At 39.9% G+C, this 21,110-nt stretch overlaps 1 protein-coding gene across 1 annotated transcript; it reads left to right on the top strand.

Moving 5' to 3' along the window:
- Positions 1–1,847: 1,847 nt before the first annotated feature.
- LOC116622456 (zinc finger protein 347-like) lies at positions 1,848–3,125 on the top strand. Its single transcript, XM_032388927.1, has one exon. The coding sequence runs from the start codon at positions 1,848–1,850 to the stop codon at positions 3,123–3,125; it is 1,278 nt and encodes a 425-aa protein (XP_032244818.1).
- The last annotated feature ends 17,985 nt before the right edge of the window (positions 3,126–21,110 follow it).

Raw genomic sequence — 21,110 nt, 5'->3', positions numbered from 1 at the left:
AGGACTCGATCCCACGACCTGAGATCATGACCTGAGCCAAAACCAAGAGTTGGACGCTTAACCAACTGAGCCACCCAGGTGCCCTGCTTTCTTTTATTCTTGAGGGGAAATGTTTAGAGCTCCACAGAGTATAATTTTCTATAACATGGTTACTTATTATTTATTGTTGGTTTTATCAAGGGTTACTAGAATATTTTATTTATTAATTTTTATTGTGATTTACAGATGTTTTATGCAATATAACTGACATGCACCACTTGTTAATGTTGTAAAATGCCTATATTTCATGGGTACAGATAATTTTATAACACGTATTTATACAATTCCATTTTGTAAACATTGTTTTATTAAATTTTTCATTTTCCGGGGTGCCTGGGTAGCTCAGTCGGTTAAGTATCTGCCTTCAGGTCAGGTCATGATCTTAGGGTCCTGGGATTGAGCCAGTCATCAGGCTCTCTGCTTAGGGGGGAGTCTCCTCCCTTTCACTCTACCTCTGTTTTTCTCTGAAATAAATAAAATCTTAAAAAAAAAATAAACTCTTCATTTTCTCAATGCTATATTTGTTTTGCAATTCTAGATTGCCATTTATTTACATTATTCATCAGATAAACTTGTTTTGGATTACTTACCATTGTAATAGATTATCTGTTCTTCAGCATTTATTTATATACAAGGAGACGGAAAATTATAATATCTTTTTCTCAGTTATGAGACATATATTTACTGCCAGTTGGTATGTGCTTTGGGATCATGGTGGGAAAATACCCTACCTTACAACAAGTGTTGGTGAGGATGTGGAGAAAAAGGAACTCTTGCACTCTTGTTGGGAATGCAATCTGGTGCAGCCACTGTGGTATGGAGGTTCCTCAAAAAGTTAAAAATAGAACTACTGAGATCCAGCAATTGCACTACTGGGTATTTACCCCAAAATTACAAAAACACTAATTCAAAGGGATACATACACCCCTCTGTTGATAGCAGCATTATTTACAATAGCCAAATGATGGCAGCAGCTCACATGTCCATCAATAGATGAATGGATAAAGAAGATATGGCATATATTTACAGCGGAATACTAGTCAGCCATAAAAAACTGAAATCTTGCCATTTGCGACAACATGGATGGAGCTGGAGAGTATAATGCTAAGTGAAATAAGTCTGTCAGAGAAAGACAAATACCCTATGATTTCACTCATATGTGGAATTTAAGAAACAAGGCAAACAAGCAAAGGGGGAAAAAAGAGGGAAAGAGACAACCAAAGAAACAGACTCTTAACTATAGAGAACAAACTGATGTTTTACCAGAGAGGAGTTGGGTGGGGGATGGGTTAAATAGGTGATAAGGGTTAAGGAGTGCATTTGTGATGAGCACGGGGTGTTGTAGGAATTGTTGAATCACTCTGTTGTACACCTGAAACTAATATAACACTGTATGTTAACTGTACCGGGGTTAAAAAAGAAAGAAAAATACCCTTTCTTTGAGAGCTAACATAATTTTGTACAGCACGAGTGTTTTTGTCATTGAGTGTTTGAAACTAGGCTATCCTAAAATTAATTTGTCTTACAGATGAGTACTCTTTCTTTAGTAAAAAAAAAAAATCCTATTCCTTTAGTGTTCCTAAAATTTTTAACATCATGGGAAGTTTTGTAACTGTGTTCGGTATAAGTATTACTTTTGTTGTAATACTGTGTTTTCAACACACAGTGTTTATTTGTGAACTGTAATTAACTGATACCTATGGCTCTTTATATCTTATAGATGTCTCTTACACATGTGATCAAGAAATGACAACCAAAGGAGAACAGTAATACAGGAGAAGTATTCCAAACAGTGATGTTGGAAAGGCATGAAGGCCTTGAAATCAAAGATTTTTACTGCAGGGAAATCCAGGAAAAAAATGCATGACTTTGAGTGGCAGTGGAGAGATAATGAAATAAATTACAAAGAAATGTCTGTAACCCATAAACACAGTCTCACTGATATAAGAGATCAGCATGGTAAAAGTGATGCAGGAAATAGGCTTGGATTAAGTTTTGGGGATAAACTACACATGTTTCAAACTGAAGGGAAAATTTATGAATGTAATCAAGTTGAGAAGTCCATCAACAATGGTTCCTCAGTTTCACCACTTCAGAGAATTCCTCCTACGGTCCAAACCAACATTGCTAGTAAATGTGGGAGTGATTTTATTCACCCTTTGACACTGACGCAAGAGCAGAAAGCACATGGGGAAAAACCTTACAAATGTCATGACTGTGGCAAAACCTTTAATCAGGGCTCACACCTCACTAGACATCAGATAATGCATACAGGAGAGAAACCATATAAATGTAATGTATGTGAGAAAGTCTTTAGTCAAAATTCAAACCTTGCAGGTCATCAGAGAATCCATACCGGAGAAAAACCTTACAAATGTAACGAATGTGGCAAAGCCTTTAGTCAAAATTCACACCTTGCAAATCACCGGAGAATACATTCTGGAGAGAAACCTTACAAATGTAATGAGTGTGGCAAAGCCTTTAGTGTGCGTTCAAGCCTAACGAACCATCAGGTAATCCATACTGGAGAGAAACCTTACCAATGTAATGAATGTGGCAAGGCTTTTTGCCAAAGTTCGAAGCTTGTAAAACATCACAGAATACGTAGTGGAGAGAAACCACACAAATGTAACGTGTGTGGTAAAGCTTTTATCGAAAGTTCAAGCCTGTTGACCATCAGAAAAGTCATACTGGAGAAACCATACAAATGTAATGTGTGCGGCAAAGCTTTTATTGTGCGTTCAAGCCTAATAAGCCATCAGATAATCCATACTGGAGAGAAGCCTTATAAATGTAATGAATGTGGCAAGGCCTTCAGACAACGGTCTGACATCAGGATTCACCAAAGAATTCATGCTGGAGAGAAACCTTTCAAATGCCACGAGTGTGGCAAAGCCTTTACTCAGGGCTCACACCTCACTAAATGTCAGATAATCCGTACAGGAGAGAAACCATATAAATGTGATATATGTGGGAAGGTCTTCAATCAAAATTCACACCTAGCAAGTCATCGGAGAATCCATACTGGGGAGAAACCGTACAAATGTAGTGAATGTGGTAGAGCCTTAGTGTGCAGTCAAGCCTAACTTACCATGAGGTAATCCATACTGGAGAGAAACCTTACCGATGTAAAGAATGCAGCAAGGCCTTTACCAAGCGTTCACATCTTAGGCATCATGGGAGAAATCATACTGGAGAGAAACCGTATGCATGTATTGAATGTGGCAAGACCTTTCGGCAGTGGTCTGACATCAGGATTCACCAAAGAATTCACGCTGGAGAGAAACCTTTCAAATGTAATGAGTGTGGCAAAGCCTTTGCTCAGGGCTCACACCTCAGTATGCATCAGATAGTCCATACGGGAGGGAAGCCATATAAATGTGATGTATGTGGCAAAGTTTTCAGTCAAAATTCACACCTAGCAAGTCATCAGAGAATACCTACTGGAGAGAAACCTTACAAGTGTAATGAGTGTGGCAGGGTCTTCAGTCAAAATTCACACCTTGTAAATCACCGGAGAATCCATACAGGCGAGAGACCTTACAAATGTAATGAGTGTGGCAAATCTTTCCGTGTCCGTGCAAGCCTAAGTAGACATCAGGTAAGATGAGATTTGTAAGGTGAGAGCTTACAAATGTAATGAGTGTGGCAAGGCTTTTAGCAGGGGTTCACGCCTTAGGCTTCATGAGAAAATTCCTACTGGAGAAAAGCCATACAAATGTATTGAATGTGGCAAGGCTTTTAGACAATGGTCTGACCTCAGGATTCACCAAAGAATTCATTCTGGAGAGAAACCTTACAAATGCCACGAGTGTGGCAAAGTCTTTACTCGAGAGTCACAGCTCACCAGTCATCAGATAATCCACACTGGAGAGAACCTCACAAATGTACTGAACATGGCAAGGCTTTTAGGTATTGCCTTAAACTCAAGAGTTCACCAAATAGCTCACACTTACAAGTGTAACAAATGTGGCAGAGTTTTAAATTAGTACTCTTCACTAGATATGATTAAATATCCAGTAGAGAAACCACACAAAGGTAACGTGTGTGGCAAGGATTTTACCCAAAGATCAAAAATTGGGGAACGTACTAGAGCAATACCTTATAAATGCAATGAGTGTGGCAAAGCCCTTGCCTTGAGTTCCAAGTATTTTTAACAACAGAGTCCATGTTGAAGAGAAACCATGTAAATGTGGCAGAGCTGTTATCTGGGCCTCACAGTGACATCAAGATATACATCTTTCAGAGAAACCACACAAAAGTAACGTGTATGCTATGGCTTTTGCCCCAACGTCAAAACCGTGGAACATCAGAGAATTTATATTGGAGAGCCACCTTACAAATGTAAAGAATGTCGTAAGGCTTTCATCAAATGTTCATACCTTTGGAGTAATGAGAGAATTTGTGCAGGGGAAACTACACCTATTTAAATACGCCAAATGTGGAAATGCTTTTAAGGAACTGTGTTCTCGGGATTCACCAATGAAGTCATACTGGGGAGAATTCTTACAAATATGATAAATTTTTTGACCAATTCACAGACCACACATTGGAGAATCCAGGAATAACTGGATATAACTGGAATAATTAAGTCTTTAGTTCTCTTGAGATTAACCTGAGATGTTAGTGCAGAATAATTATGTCAAAAAATGTTAAAATTCCCATATCATGGGAACAAGGACATGTGTGGAAGTAGCTCATTATTTTCTGTGCACAAGGTATTTACTTGAGTTTTCTTGAAAAGGCTACATTACTACTTACAAGTTTCAACCTGAAATTTGAAATCTATTGATCTTAAGCCTTCCTTATAGGCCTTTCCTGATGGTCTCTGAGGAGGAATCAAGATGAAAGGGTCTGCTTCATTGGGTGTGGCTCATATCCACATTTCCTGGAACAAGGACACAGTTGTCAGATTCACTATTGTGTGAGCACTGGGGAGGGCCAGAGAATAATGCAAACCTCCATATAAGTCATCATGCTTGTTACCTTCAGGGCCCCCTTCTCTAGATGAATTATAGGGACTGGCCTTTCATGGGATGACAGTGATAGTTTGTTTACTAGGGACTGGTTATGTGATAGAAACAACGCACAGGAAGATGGTAATAGCTGTTCTATACTGTCAGTGACAAATTGATATATTATTGACAGATTTCCCTTTTCTTGGAAATTGAAGAGAGCAGTTATCTGAGAAGGCAGTGGAATGGAAAGAACCAGAACAGTATGTGCATGATTCATGGTTAACTCCTGCCATTACATTTTGCTACTGTTTTGTTCAAAATGTATTGTAGCTCTCATGCTGTAATTAATAAAGCTTTTCCCCCATAACCCTGAAGGAGTCATGTTCTTTTTCCAACACAGTTTATCCCACCTCTGTAGAGTACTTCATAACACACACTAACAATGCACCATTAAGCTCTCAAAGTTGAGGGAATCTGTAACAATTTCTCTCCATGATGGAATCAAAGCACAATTTGGGGATTATATACTTACACTTTGCACTTGAGTTATTCTCTACATACTCTACCCCAGGGTATTTATGTGGCAATAATGAAAATGCCATGACAATGCAAGTCCAAGACTCTGATCCCCTAAAATCTGCCCCCAATCCATGAATTTGCACCATATGATTGTATTTCTTCATGTGTTTTGTGCCCAAATAAAACCCATGGTATGCACCTTGATTTAAATAAAGCGAAAGTAGGAACATAGCATGAAAAATTTAGAAATTAAATAATTTCAGAAATTAAAAATATGAACTTGGAGCACTCATGAAATAATTTAGGATGAACAGTATATAATGGGAACCTTTGTTTAATAGATAAACTAAAAATTTCATATATATACCTTCCAACACATTTGTTAATTTGCACTTTGGCCATCCACCCTAACCAAAGTTGGCTTTGGATATCGAGATTGGTGATGCCATGCAGTAACAGCATTATGAGAACATGTGTTACCTAATGAAGATTTCTAGGGCGGGCACAGTAGACTTCCAAGCAGGTCCAAAAATGACTTGAGGGAACAGGAAATGGTGACCAGTTTGGTGTGTTAAGGTGGTTACTGGGTGGGGCTGGGGGGAGGGTACCTGCTGTGGTTTGAACTTCCAGCTGGTATTAAAGGAGGGGCTTTTTTATCAGCTTGCCCAGATGGGCAGAATAGAGGTAGTAGTGAGCCTTAAAAGATGGCAGTAGTCAACCATCAAGAAATGGATACTCTTTAGTAAAACACTGAATATTTACTCTTGAAACTCCTGATTTCTCCGTTGGGAAAGACAAAATTTTCTTCATGCTAATAATTTATTACATTCCCTTTCCCCCTCTACACATAGGTTCCATTGTATGATGTGGTTGTTGAAAATGCTTATAAAATACTATTTAGATAAATTGCCTTAAGATACACTAGTTTAATGCAAGTTGTTTGGAAATGTTTATTAGATAATATTACTAGAAGCAATTCTACCAATGATTTTAAAAGGTCAATTTCGAATTAGGGTCTTAAGCAATATGTTACCTGATCTATTTTCAACTGTAGTCAAATTTTTTATTTTATTTATTTGACAGCACAAGCAGGGGGAACAGCAGGTAGAGGGAGAGGGAGAAGCAGGTTCCCCTCTGAGCAAGGAGCCCAATGCAGGGCTCAATCCCAGGACCCTGGGATCACGACCTGAGCTAAAGGCAGACACTTAACCAACTGAGCCATCCAGGCGCCCCCCACCCCCAATTTTTAATACAATTTTTCCTTCCACACATTGTGACCCAGCTTATATGTTTAGTTTACATTTTCCCCCCTGTTTTACACCAAGGGATACATAAATCAGTGGGTTGTTTTGAGACTTTTGTGACACGAAAATGAACATAAGGCAGTGACAGGTAGAAAGTAGTAGGTACAAAATATGAAGAGTTCTTCTAGGTCTTATGTGAAGTAACTTGAATGGCCAGATGGTTAACTGAAATCTCTTACTGTGATAGTTGGCTCTAGTCAGGTGCTTGAAAATCAAGTGTGTGGAGGTTAACGAGCACACAGTGAAGTACCTAAAAATATAATGATGAATAAGATAGAAAGTCATTGAGATTCCAGCTGTAGTTTCTGAAAAGGAGATAATCTGCATTATCAAATGCCTAGGGTCACTCTGACATTTCCCAGTGATTGATACCTGTCTCAGATCCAGAGGACCCTGCACTGGAACATGGGCTCATATTTCTTTTTTTTTTTAAAGATTTATTTATTTATTTGAGAGAGCGAGAAAGAGAGAGAGTACATGAGAGGGGGGAGGGTTAGAGGGAGAAGCAGGCTCCTTGCCGAGCAGGGAGCCCGATGCGGGACTCGATCCAGGGACTCCAGGATCGTGACCTGAGCCGAAGGCAGTCACTTAACCAACTGAGCCACCCAGGCGCCCTGGGCTCATATTTCTTATACTTTTTCTTTTTTGAGCAATTATACATGGTACTACTGCATTTTTAATTTCAGTTGCCAGGTGTAAATTGCTAGTATATAGAAATGCAATAGATTTTTGCATGCTTTTGTGTTCTAACACCTTGCAAATTTTACTTTTTCTGGAAATTTTTGTACATTCCTTTGGATTTTCTACATACACAACTTCAAAAATGTTCCTATTGATGCTGTGACAAATTACCACAACCTGAATGACTTAAACTAACAAGTTTATTCTCTTACAGTTCTGGAGGCCAGATGTGTAACATGGATCCATAGCACTGTGCTCCTTCTGGATATTCCAGGTTAGAATTTGTTTCCTTACCTCCCCACATCCAGAGGCTGCTTACATCCTCTCCCTCGTGGTCCCCTTCCTCTATCTTAAGCCAGCAAGATAGCATCTTAAAACTTGTTTAGCTCTGCCCCTTGGCTTCCATCACTTCACCAGCTTCTACATGACTGACTCTTCCTGCATCCTTCTTATAAGGACCCTCAGGACCATATCGAGTTTACCAGATCATCCAGGATAATCTCCCACCTCACGATCTTCACCAGAGCACATCTGCAAACTCCCTTATGACATTTACAGTAACACTTCCATGTTACAAGCATGAGGACATGAACATCCTTTGGGGTGGGGGCATTATTCAGCCTACCACAACCATGATGTCTTCTGCAAATGGGTACACTCTTTTATCTTCCTTTTCTATCTCTTTTGTTTACTCCTCTTCCCTTGCTTCACTGGCTAGAACTTCTAATAACATGTCAAATATCAGTGGTGAGAGTGGACATCCTTGCCTTGTTCCCAGTCTCTGGGGGAAAAGCATCCATTCTTTCACCATTAAGTCTGCTGTTTGCTATAAGTTTTTGTAGGAGTTCTTTATTGAATTGAGGAAATGTCCGTCTGTTCCCAGTTTTCTGAAAGTTTATATCGTAAATGGGTGTTGAATTTTGTCAAATGCTTTTTCTGTATCAATTGACAGGATCCTGTGATTTTTCTTCTCCAGCCTGTTAACATGGTGGGTTACACTGACTAGAATTTGAAACTGCCTTCTGTCCTCAAATAAACCCATTTGGTCATGGTGTACAATTCTTTCTGTGTATTGTTGATTTCTACTGCTAATATTTTGCTAAGAATTTTTGCATCTTCATTTGGGATTTAGTTGGTAGTTATCTCTTTCCCCCCCTTAATGTTTTGTGTAGTTTTGGTATTATGCTAATATCGGCCTCATAAATTTAGTTGGGAAAAGTATTGCTTCCCCTTCTATTTTCTGAAAGAAATTGTGTAGAATTTCTGTTAATTTGTGGGTTTGATAGAATTGTCTAGTGTTGCTATTGTGACTTTGTTGTATTAACATTTGTTAAGTAGAGCCCTAGATGTCGGATGGTGAGCCATGAAAAGACTGTAAGGGAAAGTGAAGTGGAGAAGTTTATTACTCACAGATCTGGGGGAGCTATTCTGCACACCTGTAGGGGTCACGTGAGGAGGTTAAGGCAGCGTGCAGGCAGAGAGCTCAGGGCAGGACCTGGGGCACATGCCTTTATTAGTGTCCCTCAGTGGAGCGCTTTGGGGTTCTGGGCTAAGGCCACATTGGTCAACTCACGCAACAAGGTTTTGGTAAGCTTTTGGGGGTGGGGGGGATCTTATCTAAAGGGGCCAAAGGGAAGGCCCTGGGAGGTGGGGGAGAATGCTTATCATAGGGACGGTTGGGAGAGTTGTATCTGGAACCAACATTTGCCTATGACTCTGTGGGCTCATATCTAGGGCATGTGCTCAAGGGAGGAGGTCGTGTCAGTTCCAGGTCGCTGCAGGCCGCCTGGCCACACAGAATGGATGAGAAGGCACCAATATTAGCTCAACTCTCACCACTCACTGCCTGCAGGTTTCTTTTTTGGGAGGGTATTTTAAGATTACGAATTTACTTCGCAATTCAAAGTATTCCTATCATCTATTTCACATGAGTGATTTGTGGTAGGGCGTCCGTGTAGAGGAATTGGTCCATTTCACCTAAGTTCTCAAGTATGTGTGTGCAGAGTTTTGTATTCGTCCCTTACTATCCTTTTGATGTCTGCAAGTTGTGGAGTAAAAGTCCCTGTTTAATTTGTTATGTGTAATTTGTGTTTTCTCTTATTATCTTTGGTAGTTTTGCTAGTGAATTGTGAATTATATTGATCTTTTCAGTGAACCAGCTCTTTATTTCTCTGTTTTCCTGTTTTCAATTTTACTTATTTTTGCTCTTGCCTTTACTATTTCCTTTCTTCTGTGTGTTTTGTGTTTATTTTTTTCTGCTCTGATTTCTTAACTGCAGTTTAGATTATTCTTGGATATTTTCCCCCTTTTCTAGCGTAAACATTGAGTGCTATCAATTTCCCTCTCAGGGCTGCTTTAGGTATACCTCACAGATTATGACATGTTGTGTTTTCATTTTCTTTCAGCCTGTGTATTTCCCTTGAGTCTTCCTCTTTGACCTGTGGATTATTTGAAGGTAAGTTGTTTAGTTTCCAAGTGTTTGGAGATTTTCCCGTTAGCTTTCTGTTTTTGATTTGTAGTTGGATTCCATTGTGGGCAGTGAACAGAGTCTGTGATTCCATTCTTTTAAATTTGTTGAGGGGCGTTTTTATGGCCCAGGATATGATCTGTCCTGGCACATGTTCTTCAAAAAAAAAAATGTATAATCTCCTGTGTTTGGGTTGTGTTACAAAAATGCTGATTAGATCCTGTGACTTGGTGGTGTAAAATTCATCAGTGTCCTGCTGGTTTTCTGTCATTGTTCTATCAATTATTGAGAGACGTGCACTGAAGTCTCGGGCTGTAACTGTGAAGGTTGTCTGTTTCTCCTGTAAGTTTCTATCAGTTGTTGCTTCACATCTTTTGCAGCTGTTCTTTGGTGCATATACACTCACGATTGCTAAGTCACCTGGTTTGACTGACCCTTTTATCACTATGTACTTTCCCCCTTTTTACTCAGTAATTTTATTTTCTCTGAAATCTATGTGGTATTAATATAGACATTCCTGCTTTCTTTTGATTGATGTTACATGGTCTAAGTTGTACTATTCTGTTGACATTGTGGATCAGATAATTCTCTGATGTGTGAAGCTGTGCATTGGAGGATATTCAGCAGCACCGCTGTCCTATACCCACTAGATACCAGTAGAACCACCACAATTATGACCTAAAAAAAATGTCTCCAGATCTTGGCAAATGTTTCCTTTGCAAATGTTATCATGCCTGTATATCACCTCCACCAACACAGGGATCAGGAAAGCAAAAGATACTAACGTGCCACTTTGTTCTCAACTGCATTTAACACAGTATTACAGTAAAGACCTGACATCAGAAATGAACAAGCTGACTTGCCAGCAGGATTTAAGGATGTGACTGTGCCTCATCTCCAGTGGGTAAAACTTACCATTAAGAAATACTCTGAGGGTTCAGGTGCCTGGGTGGCACAGTCAGTTAGGCGTTTGACTCTTGGTTTCGGCTCAGGTCATGATCTCAGCGTTGTGAGATTAAGCCCCAAGTCGCTTGAGAGCCTCTCTCCCTCTCCCTCTGCCCCTCCCACTCTTTCTCTGTCACAAACAAATAAATCTTAAAAAAAAATACTTTTGAGGGTCCAGGGCAAGTTAAAATGCTAAATCATGGCCAAGTCTAAATGAAGGACATGGCCTAATATCCTTTGAAGTAACCCACAGTTGATTAAAGTGTCTCCTGTGGAATTGCTCCTTTTGGACAAGATGGCTTAGGGAATAGAAAGCACAGGTATGGCTCTGCTAGAGGACCCTGAGAAGCTCAAAGACCCTGAAAGAAATCTGAAGAGTTCAGCATGTCTGGCAAAACATGGTTGTAGCTAATGGAAAATGTAGCTGTTTGGTATCACATAAGTGCTATTTAAAAATATCGCGCTGTTGACAGAACACCGAGTTTGCACTATAAAGAAACTGATCTCGTCGACGTCCAATAATCTTTGGGACTGTACAATGTGATGGGAAGGAAGTAGCTGGGGAAATGTTGTATGAGGAAGGCAGAGTTTCTAATACTCTAGCAGCTGTAATTAGCTGAAGTCAAGAATAGTGAAACACAAAGGACAAATGACTGGACAGCTATTCTCAGGAAAAAAGCAGGAGCTGAGGAAAGGATCATTCCTCATTCCTACCCCTCTTTGCTGTGAACCAGAGACTACTGGGTCCCTCCTTTCTTTTTCTTTTCTGAATGGGAGGGTTTATTGAGGTTTTTCTCTGCTCCACCATAATGTGTTATGAGCGAGGACTCCACATGAGGCTCTCAACCAAGAAGAATCTCACGAGACTATTATGACACCCTCATATGTTACTGAAGCCATGTTTGGGTAGAGTTTTTTTTTTTTTCTTTTGGGACAAAGGTAAGTATATTTTGTGTAAACAAAGAAGGGAAAATTATTTCCTGTAGAAGCTGTACTATCATATATTGTAATATCATTTCCAATTAATTATCACCCTCTTGTGAGAGTATGCATGTCTCCTCTTGACTTAGGTAACCCTTCTCTTTGAGGGTAGCCCAATTTATAGCCAGCTTGGCCAATTTGGCCAGCTTGGCTGATTTGGCATATTTTAATTGTAAATGTAAGCTTTAAAAGCTTTGTTTGCTCCTTCTAATCCTCTCTTCTCTCTGGTGCAAGAATGGTATATCCCACATACACTCAAGTTTTACCCTGAATCCCAGACTTAAATGACAGAACCAAGCAAGAGGTGATAGATGTGACAGGAGGGAGAAATAAATGTTTGTTGTTATAAGACCATGAGAATGCAGGGATATTTTTTTTTACCATAGAAAATCTTCTAGAAAGCTGACTGGTACTTTCAGTGACCTTTTCTTTTCTCCTTACCCATCTTAACCTCCCGAAGTCATTATCTCCAGTAATTGTACCACCTTTGAAATCATGTTTTCAGTAATTCCCTTCCTGTATTATCACCCTTGTTTCTTCCATTTTATATTTTCTACTTCCATTAGAATATCCATATATTTTTAATTCATCTATAAACATATTGCCTTTCATCATCTAACTACCCCCAGTGGACTGTGTTCTCAGTTACAACATTCTTGACTGGTTTATCATAATCAGATATTTACAAATAATCTCAAGAAACTTGCCTTCTTTCACTGTGCTGCGTTCACCTGACTAAGTAAGCCTCAGAACCAGATGAGCTCACTTATCAGTTTACTTCCCATTATAAGCAGGAGGCTCACACTGATCTGTCCAGCATCCCAAGCAAACAAAAAAATGAAAGATACCTTAGGCTTATAGATGTTCTGTTGCTATCCCTTTTCCAAGGGTGTTTTTCAATTTCTCCTGCTGTGGTGGCAAATTATGAAATGTTCTGCTTTCATTTTCATTCAATTCAGGGTACATTCTAATTTCTTTTCCAATTTCTTCTTTGTCCCAGGGTTAGTCATAAGGAGGTCATTATTTTCCAAATATTTGTGGATTTTCCAGAGATTTTTCTGTTAATGATTTCTATCATAATTCCACTGTGGTCACAGACATATTTTGTGTGATGTGAATTCTTTTAAAATTTAGCAAGACTAGTTTGATGGCCGAGAATATGGTTTCTCTTGGTAAAGTACTGCGTGCACTTTTAAAGATTGTGTATAATCCCCTTGTTAAGTGGAGTGTTCTTATAAAGGAAAAAGTCAGTTTTCCTCCTCCAGTGTAGGGAAAAATCTGGTTCTTCTCTACTGTGTGCTTCTTTCTTCTGTGTCTCCCTTACTATTCACACAGAACACTTCACATCTGGCACTTCTAGTCACAAACTTGTGGAGGTTTTTCCCCACACCAACAGGCCAATCTCCGACATCAGCTGGGTGTCCTACAATGTACCTCAACTCTGACACTATCTACCTGGATACCTCCTGCCCCTCAAGACACTTTAGACACCAGTTGCGAGTCCTGGTTGACACCCGTGCTTCTAACAACTGGCTATAGATCGGAGGTTCCCACAATCCCCCCCACTGGCTTTAATTTGCTAGAACAGCTTACAGAAGTCAGGGAAACACATTTACCAGTTTATTAAAGGATATGATAAGGGATACAGATGAATAGTCAGATGAAGAGGCACACAGGGTGAGGTCTGGGAAGGTCCTCAGTGCAGAAACTTCTGTCCCCATGGAGTTGGGGTGTGTCACCCTCCTGGAGTGGCTGTGTTTGCCAGCCTAGAAGCTCTCCAAACCTCCAACTATTGGGATTTTAAGGAGATTTCCTCACATATGCATGACTAATCATTAACTCCATTTCCAGCCCCTCTCCTCTCTCTGTAGATGAGGGGATGGGGCTGAAGATCCCAAGCTTCTAATCATGGCTTGGTTTTTCTGGTGATCAGCCCCACCCAGGAGCCCACCCAGAGTCGCCTCATTATAACAAAAGATGCTCCTAGTGCTCTTATCACTTGGGAAAATATAAGGGTTTTAGGAGCTCTGTGCAGGAACCAAAGGCAGAGCCAATATGTATTTTCTATTATCTCACGGCTCTGTAAATGTCAATTAGGTCAGTTTCCTTGACATTCATGTTACAATTGTCTAGGTCCTTATTTTATGTCTACTTGTTCTATTATGGAGAGAAGGGGCATGGAAATTTCTTGACTGTGACTGTGGATTGGTCTGTCATTGTGGTCCTGTCGGCTTTTTCAGGTTTTTGAAGTTCTGCTGCTGGGTGCATGGTTTAGGATTCTCATGCCATTCTGGTGACTTTATCCCTTTATAATTATGAAAGAGATTTCATAATTACTCCTGGTCGTATTATTTGCTCTCTCCTCTTTTAAAGATTTTATTTATTTATTTGACAGAGAGAGACACAGCGAGAGAGGGAACACAAGCAGGGGGAGTGGGAGAGGGAGAAGCAGGCTTCCTGCCCAGCAGGGAGCCCGATGCAGGGCTCGATCCCAGGACCCTGGGATCATGACCTGAGCCGAAGGCAGATGCTTAACGACTGAGCCACCCAGGCGCCCCATATTATTTGCTCTTTAATTAACTTTGATCTTAATATAGCTACCCTATTTTTAATAGTGTTTATCTTTTCTCCATGATTTTTCATTGTGTCCTTTAATTTTCTTTTTTTTTTTGCATCTTTTTTATTGTTATGTTAATCCCCATACATTACATCATTAGTTTTAGATGTAGTGTTCCATGATTCATTGTTTGTGCATAACACCCAGTGCTCCATGCAGAATGTGCCCTCCTCAATACCCATCACAAGGCTAACCCATCCTCCCATGCCCCTCCCCTCTAGAACCCTCAGTTTGTTTTTCAGAGTCCATCATCTCTCATGGTTCGTCTACCCCTCCGATTTCCCCCCCTTCATTCTTCCCCTCCTGCTATCTTCTTCTTCTTCTTTTTTTTTTCCTTAACATATATTGCATTATTTGTTTCAGAGGTACAGATCTGAGATTCAACAGTCTTGCACAATTCACAGCGCTTACCAGAGCACATACCCTCCCCAGTGTCTATCACCCAGTCACCCCATCCCTCCCACCCCACACCCCACTCCAGCAACCCTCAGTTTGTTTCCTGAGATTAAGAATTCCTCATATCAGTGAGGTCATATGATACATGTCTTTCTCTGTTTGACTTATTTCGCTCAGCATAATACCCTCCAGTTCCATCCACGTCGTTGCAAATGGCAAGATCTCATTCCTTTTGATGGCTGCATAATATTCCATTGTATATATATACCACATCTTCTTTATCCATTCATCTGTCGATGGACATCTTGGCTCCTTCCACAGTTTGGCTATTGTGGACATTGTTGCTATAAACATCGGGGTGCACGTACCCTTTCGGATCCCTACTTTTGTATCTTTGGGGTAAATACCCAGTAGTGCAATTGCTGGATCATATGGTAGCTCTATTTTCAACTTTTTGAGGAACCTCCATACTGTTTTCCACAGTGGATGCACCAGCTTGCAATCCCACCAACAGTGTAGGAGGGTTCCCCTTTCTCCGCATCCCTGCCAACATCTGTCATTTCCTGACTTGTTAATTTTAGCCATTCTGACTGGTGTGAGGTGGTATCTCATTGAGGTTTTGATTTGGATTTCCTTGATGCCAAGCGATATTGAGCTCTTTTTCATGTGTCTGTTGGCCATTTGGGTGTCTTCTTTGGAAAAATGTCTGTTCATGTCTTCTGCCCATTTCTTGATTGGATTCTTTGTTCTTTGGGTGTTGAGTTTGATAAGTTCTTTATAGATTTTGGATACTAGCCCTTTATCTGATATGTCATTTGCAAATATCGTCTCCCATTCTGTCGGTTGTCTTTTGGTTTTGTTGACTGTTTCCTTTGCTTTGCAAAAGCTTTTTATCTTGATGAAGTCCCAATAGTTCATTTTTGCCCTTGCTTCCCTTGCCTTTGGCGATGTTTCTAGGAAGAAGTTGCTGCGGCTGAGGTCGAAGAGGTTGCTGCCTGTGTTCTCCTTTAGGATTTTGATGGACTCCTGTCTCACATTGAGGTATTTCAACCATTTGGAGTCTGTTTTTGTGTGTGGTGTAAGGAAATGGTTCAGTTTCATTCTTCTGCACGTGGCTATCCAATTTTCCCAACACCATTTGTTGAAGAGACTGTCTTTTTGTCATTGGACATTCTTTCCTGCTTTGTCAAAGATTAGTTGACCATAGAGTTGAGGGTCCATTTCTGGGCTCTCTATTCTGTTCCATTGATCTATGTGTCTGTTTTTGTGCCAGTACCATACTGTCTTGATGACAGCTTTGTAATAGAGCTGGAAGTCCGGAATTGTGATGCCGCCAGCTTTGCTTTTCTTTTTCAACATTCCTCTGGCTATTCGGGGTCTTTTCTGGTTTCATACAAATTTTAGGATTATTTGTTCCATTTCTTTGAAAAAAGTGGATGGTATTTTGATGGGGATTGCATTGAATGTGTAGATTGCTCTAGGGAGCATTGACATCTTCACAATATTTGTTCTTCCAATCCATGAGCATGGAACATTTTTCCATTTCTTTGTGTCTTCCTCAATTTCTTTCATGAGTATTTTATAGTTTTCTGAGTACAGATCCTTTGCCTCTTTGGTTAGATTTATTCCTAGGTATCTTATGGTTTTGGGTGCAATTGTAAATGGGATCGACTCCTTAATTTCTCTTTCTTCTGTCTTGTTGTTGGTGTATAGGAATGCCACTGACTTCTGTGCATTGATTTTATATCCTGCCACTTTACTGAATTCCTGTATGAGTTCTAGCAGTTTTGAGGTGGAGTCTTTGGGGTTTTCCACATAAAGTATCATATCATCTGCAAAAAGTGAGAGTTTGACTTCTTCTTTGCCAATTTGGATGCCTTTTATTTCTTTTTGTTGTCTGATTGCTGTGGCTAGGACTTCTAATACTATGTTGAATAGCGGTGGTGATAGTGGACATCCCTGCCGCGTTCCTGACCTTAGGGGGAAAGCTCTCAGTTTTTCCCCATTGAGAATGATATTTGCTGTAGGTTTTTCATAGATGGCTTTTATGATATTGAGGTATGTACCCTCTATGCCTATACTCTGAAGAGTTTTGATCAAGAAAGAATGCTGTACTTTGTCAAATGCTTTTTCTGCATCTATTGAGAGGATCATATGATTCTTGTTCTTTCTTTTGTTAATGTATTGTATCACGTTGATTGATTTGCAGATGTTGAACCAACCTTGCAGCCCAGGGATAAATCCCACTTGATCGTGGTGAATAATCCTTTTAATGTACTGTTGGATCCTATTGGCTAGTATTTTGGTGAGAATTTTTGCATCCATGTTCATCAGGGATATTGGTCTGTAGTTCTCCTTTTTGATGGGGTCTTTGGTTTTGGGATCCAGGTAATGGTGGCCTCATAAAATGGGTTTGGAAGTTTTCCTTCCATTTCTATTTTTTGGAACAGTTTCAGAAGAATAGGTATTAATTCTTCTTTAAATGTTTGGTAGAATTCCCCTGGGAAGCCATCTGGCCCTGGGCTTTTGTTTTTTGGGAGATTTTTGATGACTGCTTCAATTTCCTTAGTGGTTATAGGTCTGTTCAGGTTTTCTATTTCTTCCTGGTTCAGTTTTGGTAGTTGATACATCTCTAGGAATGCATCCATTTCTTCCAGGTTATCTAATTTGCTGGCATATAGTTGCTCATAATATGTTCTTAAAATTGTTTGTATTTCTTTGGTGTTGGTTGTGATCTCTCCTCTTTCATTCATGATTTTGTTGATTTGGGTCATTTCTCTTTTCTTTTTGATAAGTCTGGCCAGGGGTTTATCAATCTTGTTAATTCTATCAAAGAACCAGCTCCTAGTTTCGTTGATCTGTTCTACTGTTCTTTTGGTTTCTATTTCATTGATTTCTGCTCTGATCTTTATTATTTCTCTTCTCCTGCTGGGTTTAGGCTTTATTTGCTGTTCTTTCTCCAGCTCCTTTAGGTGTAGGGTTAGGTTGTGTACTTGAGGCCTTTCTTGTTTCTTGAGAAAGGCTTGTATTGCTATATACTTTCCTCTTAGGACTGCCTTTGCTGCATCCCAAAGATTTTGAACAGTTGTGTTTTCATTTTCATTTGTTTCCATGAATTTTTTTAATTCTTCTTTAATTTCCTGGTTGACCCATTCATTCTTTAGTAGGATGCTCTTTAGCCTCCATGTATTTGAGTTCTTTCCGACTTTCCTCTTGTGATTGAGTTCTAGTTTCAAAGCATTGTGGTCTGAAAATAGGCAGGGAATGATCCCAGTCTTTTGGTACCGGTTGAGACCTGATTTATGACCTAGGATGTGATCGATTCTGGAGAATGTTCCATGGGCACTAGAGAAGAATGTGTATTCTGTTGCTTTGGGATGGAATGTTCTGAATATGTCTGTGAAGTCCATTTGGTCCAGTGTGTCATTTAAAGTCTTTATTTCCTTGTTGAATTTTTGCTTAGACGATCTGTCCATTTCAGTGAGGGGGGTGTTAAAGTCCCCCACTATTATTGTATTGTTGTCGATGTGTTTCTTTGCTTTTGTTATTATGGCTTATATAATTGGCTGCTCCCAGGTTAGGGGCATAGATATTTACAATTGTTAGATCTTGTTGTTGGATAGACCCTTTAAGTAGGATATAGTGTCCTTCCTCATCTCTTACTACAGTCTTTGGTTTAAAATCTAATTTGTCTGATATAAGGAATGCCACCCCAGCTTTCTTTTGGTGTCCATTAGCATGGTAAATGGTTTTCCACCCCCTCACTTTAAATCTGGGGGTGTCTTTGGGTCTAAAATGAGTCTCTTGCAGACAGCATATTGATGGGTCTTGTTTTTTAATCCAATCTGATACCCTGTGTCTTTTGATTGGGGCATTTAGCCCATTTACATTCAGGGTAACTATTGAAAGATAGGAATTTAGTGCCATTGTATTGCCTGTAAGGTGACTGTTACTGTTTATTGTCTGTGTTCCTTTCTGGTCTATGTTGCTTTCAGGCTCTCTCTTTGCTTAGAGGACCCCTTTCAAGATTTCTTGTAGGGCTGGTTTTGTGTTTGCAAATTCCTTTAGTTTTTGTTTGTCCTGGAAGCTTTTTATCTCTCCTTCTATTTTCAATGACAGCCTAGCTGGATATAGTATTCTTGACTGCATATTTTTCTCATTTAGTGCTCTGAATATATCCTGCCAGTCCTTTCTGGCCTGCCAGGTGTCTGTGGATAGGTCTGTTGCCAATCTAATGTTTCTACCATTGTAGGTTACATATCTCTTCTCCCGAGCTGCTTTCAGGATTTTCTCTTTGTCTCTGAGACTCCTAAGTTTTACTATTAGATGTCAGGGTGTTGACCTATTTTTATTGATTTTGAGAGGGGTTCTCTGTGCTTCCTGGATTTTGATGCCTGTTTCCTTCCCCAAATTAGGGAAGTTCTCTGCTATAATTTGCTCCATTATACCTTCTGCCCCCCTCTCTCTTTCTTCTTCTTCTGGGATCCCAATTATTCTAATGTTGTTTCGTCTTATGGTATCACTTATCTCTCGAATTCTGCCCTTGTGATCCAGTAGTTGTTTATCTCTCTTTTTCTCAGCTTCTTTATTTTCCATCATTTGGTCTTCTATATCACTGATTCTGTCTTCTGCCTCATTTATCCTAGCAGTTAGCGCCCCCATATTTGATTGCACCTCATTAACAGCCTTTTTGATTTCTACTTGGTTAGATTTTAGTTCTTTTACTTCTCCAGAAAGGGTTTCTCTAATAACTTCCATGCTTTTTTCAAGCCCAGCTAGTATCTTTAAAGTGATGATTCTGAACTCTAGATCTGACATCGTACTAATGTCCATATTGAGTAGGTCCCTGGCAGTCGGTACTACCTCTTGTTCTTTTTGTTGAGGTGATTTTTTCCGTCTTGTCATTTTGTCCAGAGGAGAATAGATTAATGAGAGAACAAAATGCTAACAGGGTAACAACGTTCCCAGAAAATATACTCTAAAAAATCAGAAAAGACCTGAAGCAGTGGGAAAAGAAAGGGAAAAAGAGAAAAAAGAAAAAGAAAAAAAAAAAGGGAAAAGAAAAAGAAAAAGATAAAGATAAAAACAAACAAAAACAGAAAAAAAAAAAACAGAATATGATCAAATATGATCAGGCTGGTATATAGATCAGTGCCACACACTAGATTTTGGGTGTATTTGGTCTGTTAGAAGAAAGTGCCTCCCAAAATTTTAAAGAAAGAAAAACTTATATATGTACAAAAATAAGGGTTGATATGATGAAGGGATGGAATATGACTGTAAAGATGGAAATTATAAAAATTTTTATAAAACGAATTGATAAGAAGTTGTTTGAAAAAAGAAAGAAGACGATTTAAAAAAAAAAAAAAAGGGAGAGAATGTGATCAGGCAAGGGAGTAGGAAAAAACCATACAATAGAGATTTAGGGTATATTTTGATCTGTTAGAAGAAACTATCTCAAAATTTTAAAGAGAGAACAACTTATATATATATACCAAAAATACGGGTAACTACTATGAAGGGATAGAATATGACTCTAAAAATGAAAAATAAAAATGTTTTTTTTTTTAAAAAAAAGGGATTGATAAGATGTTGGTTGAAAAAGGAAAAAAGAAAAATTAAAAAAAAAAAAAAAAAGACCATTAAAAAAAAAATTAACTTTGAAAGACTAAAGAATCATGGTAAAAAAGCCATGAATTCTATGTGCAGTATTCCCCTAGCGCTGGAGTCCTGCCGTTCTCACTGATCGGTGAACCTGGTCTTGGCTGGCTGTTCTCGCTGATCTTCTGGGGGAGGGGCCTGTTGCCGTGGTTCCCAAATGTCTTTGCCGGAGGCAAAATTGCCCCGCCCTTGCCGGTCCGGGCTAAGTAATCTGCTCGGGTTTGCTCTCCGGAGCTTTTGTTCCCTGCAAGCTCTCCGTACAGCTTTGGAGGCGGAGAGTGAAAATGGCGCCTCCCAGTCTCCGCCCCGGAGAAGGCGAGAACTCGGGGTCCGCTCCTCAGCGAGCCCCCAGAGAAAAGCCGCCAGTCACTCCCGTCTCCCCGTCTCCGGCCGCACTCCGCGCTCACCCGGCCTGTGACCGCGCCTTTCTATCTGGCCCCCGACCCCGGGTGGAGCCTCCAAACCCAGCAGATCCCCGCGGTGTGCTCCCGCGCCTCTCCTCCCGGGGGAAGAAGGTGAGTCTCCCCGGATCTGCCGCCTGT

This window comes from Phoca vitulina, unplaced genomic scaffold (assembly GCF_004348235.1).
Source record: "Phoca vitulina isolate PV1807 unplaced genomic scaffold, GSC_HSeal_1.0 scaffold52, whole genome shotgun sequence".
In the NCBI taxonomy this organism is placed as follows: Eukaryota; Metazoa; Chordata; class Mammalia; order Carnivora; family Phocidae; genus Phoca; species Phoca vitulina.
The sequence above is the reverse complement of the archived record's forward strand: the minus strand, read 5'-3'. Positions and strand labels throughout refer to the sequence as shown.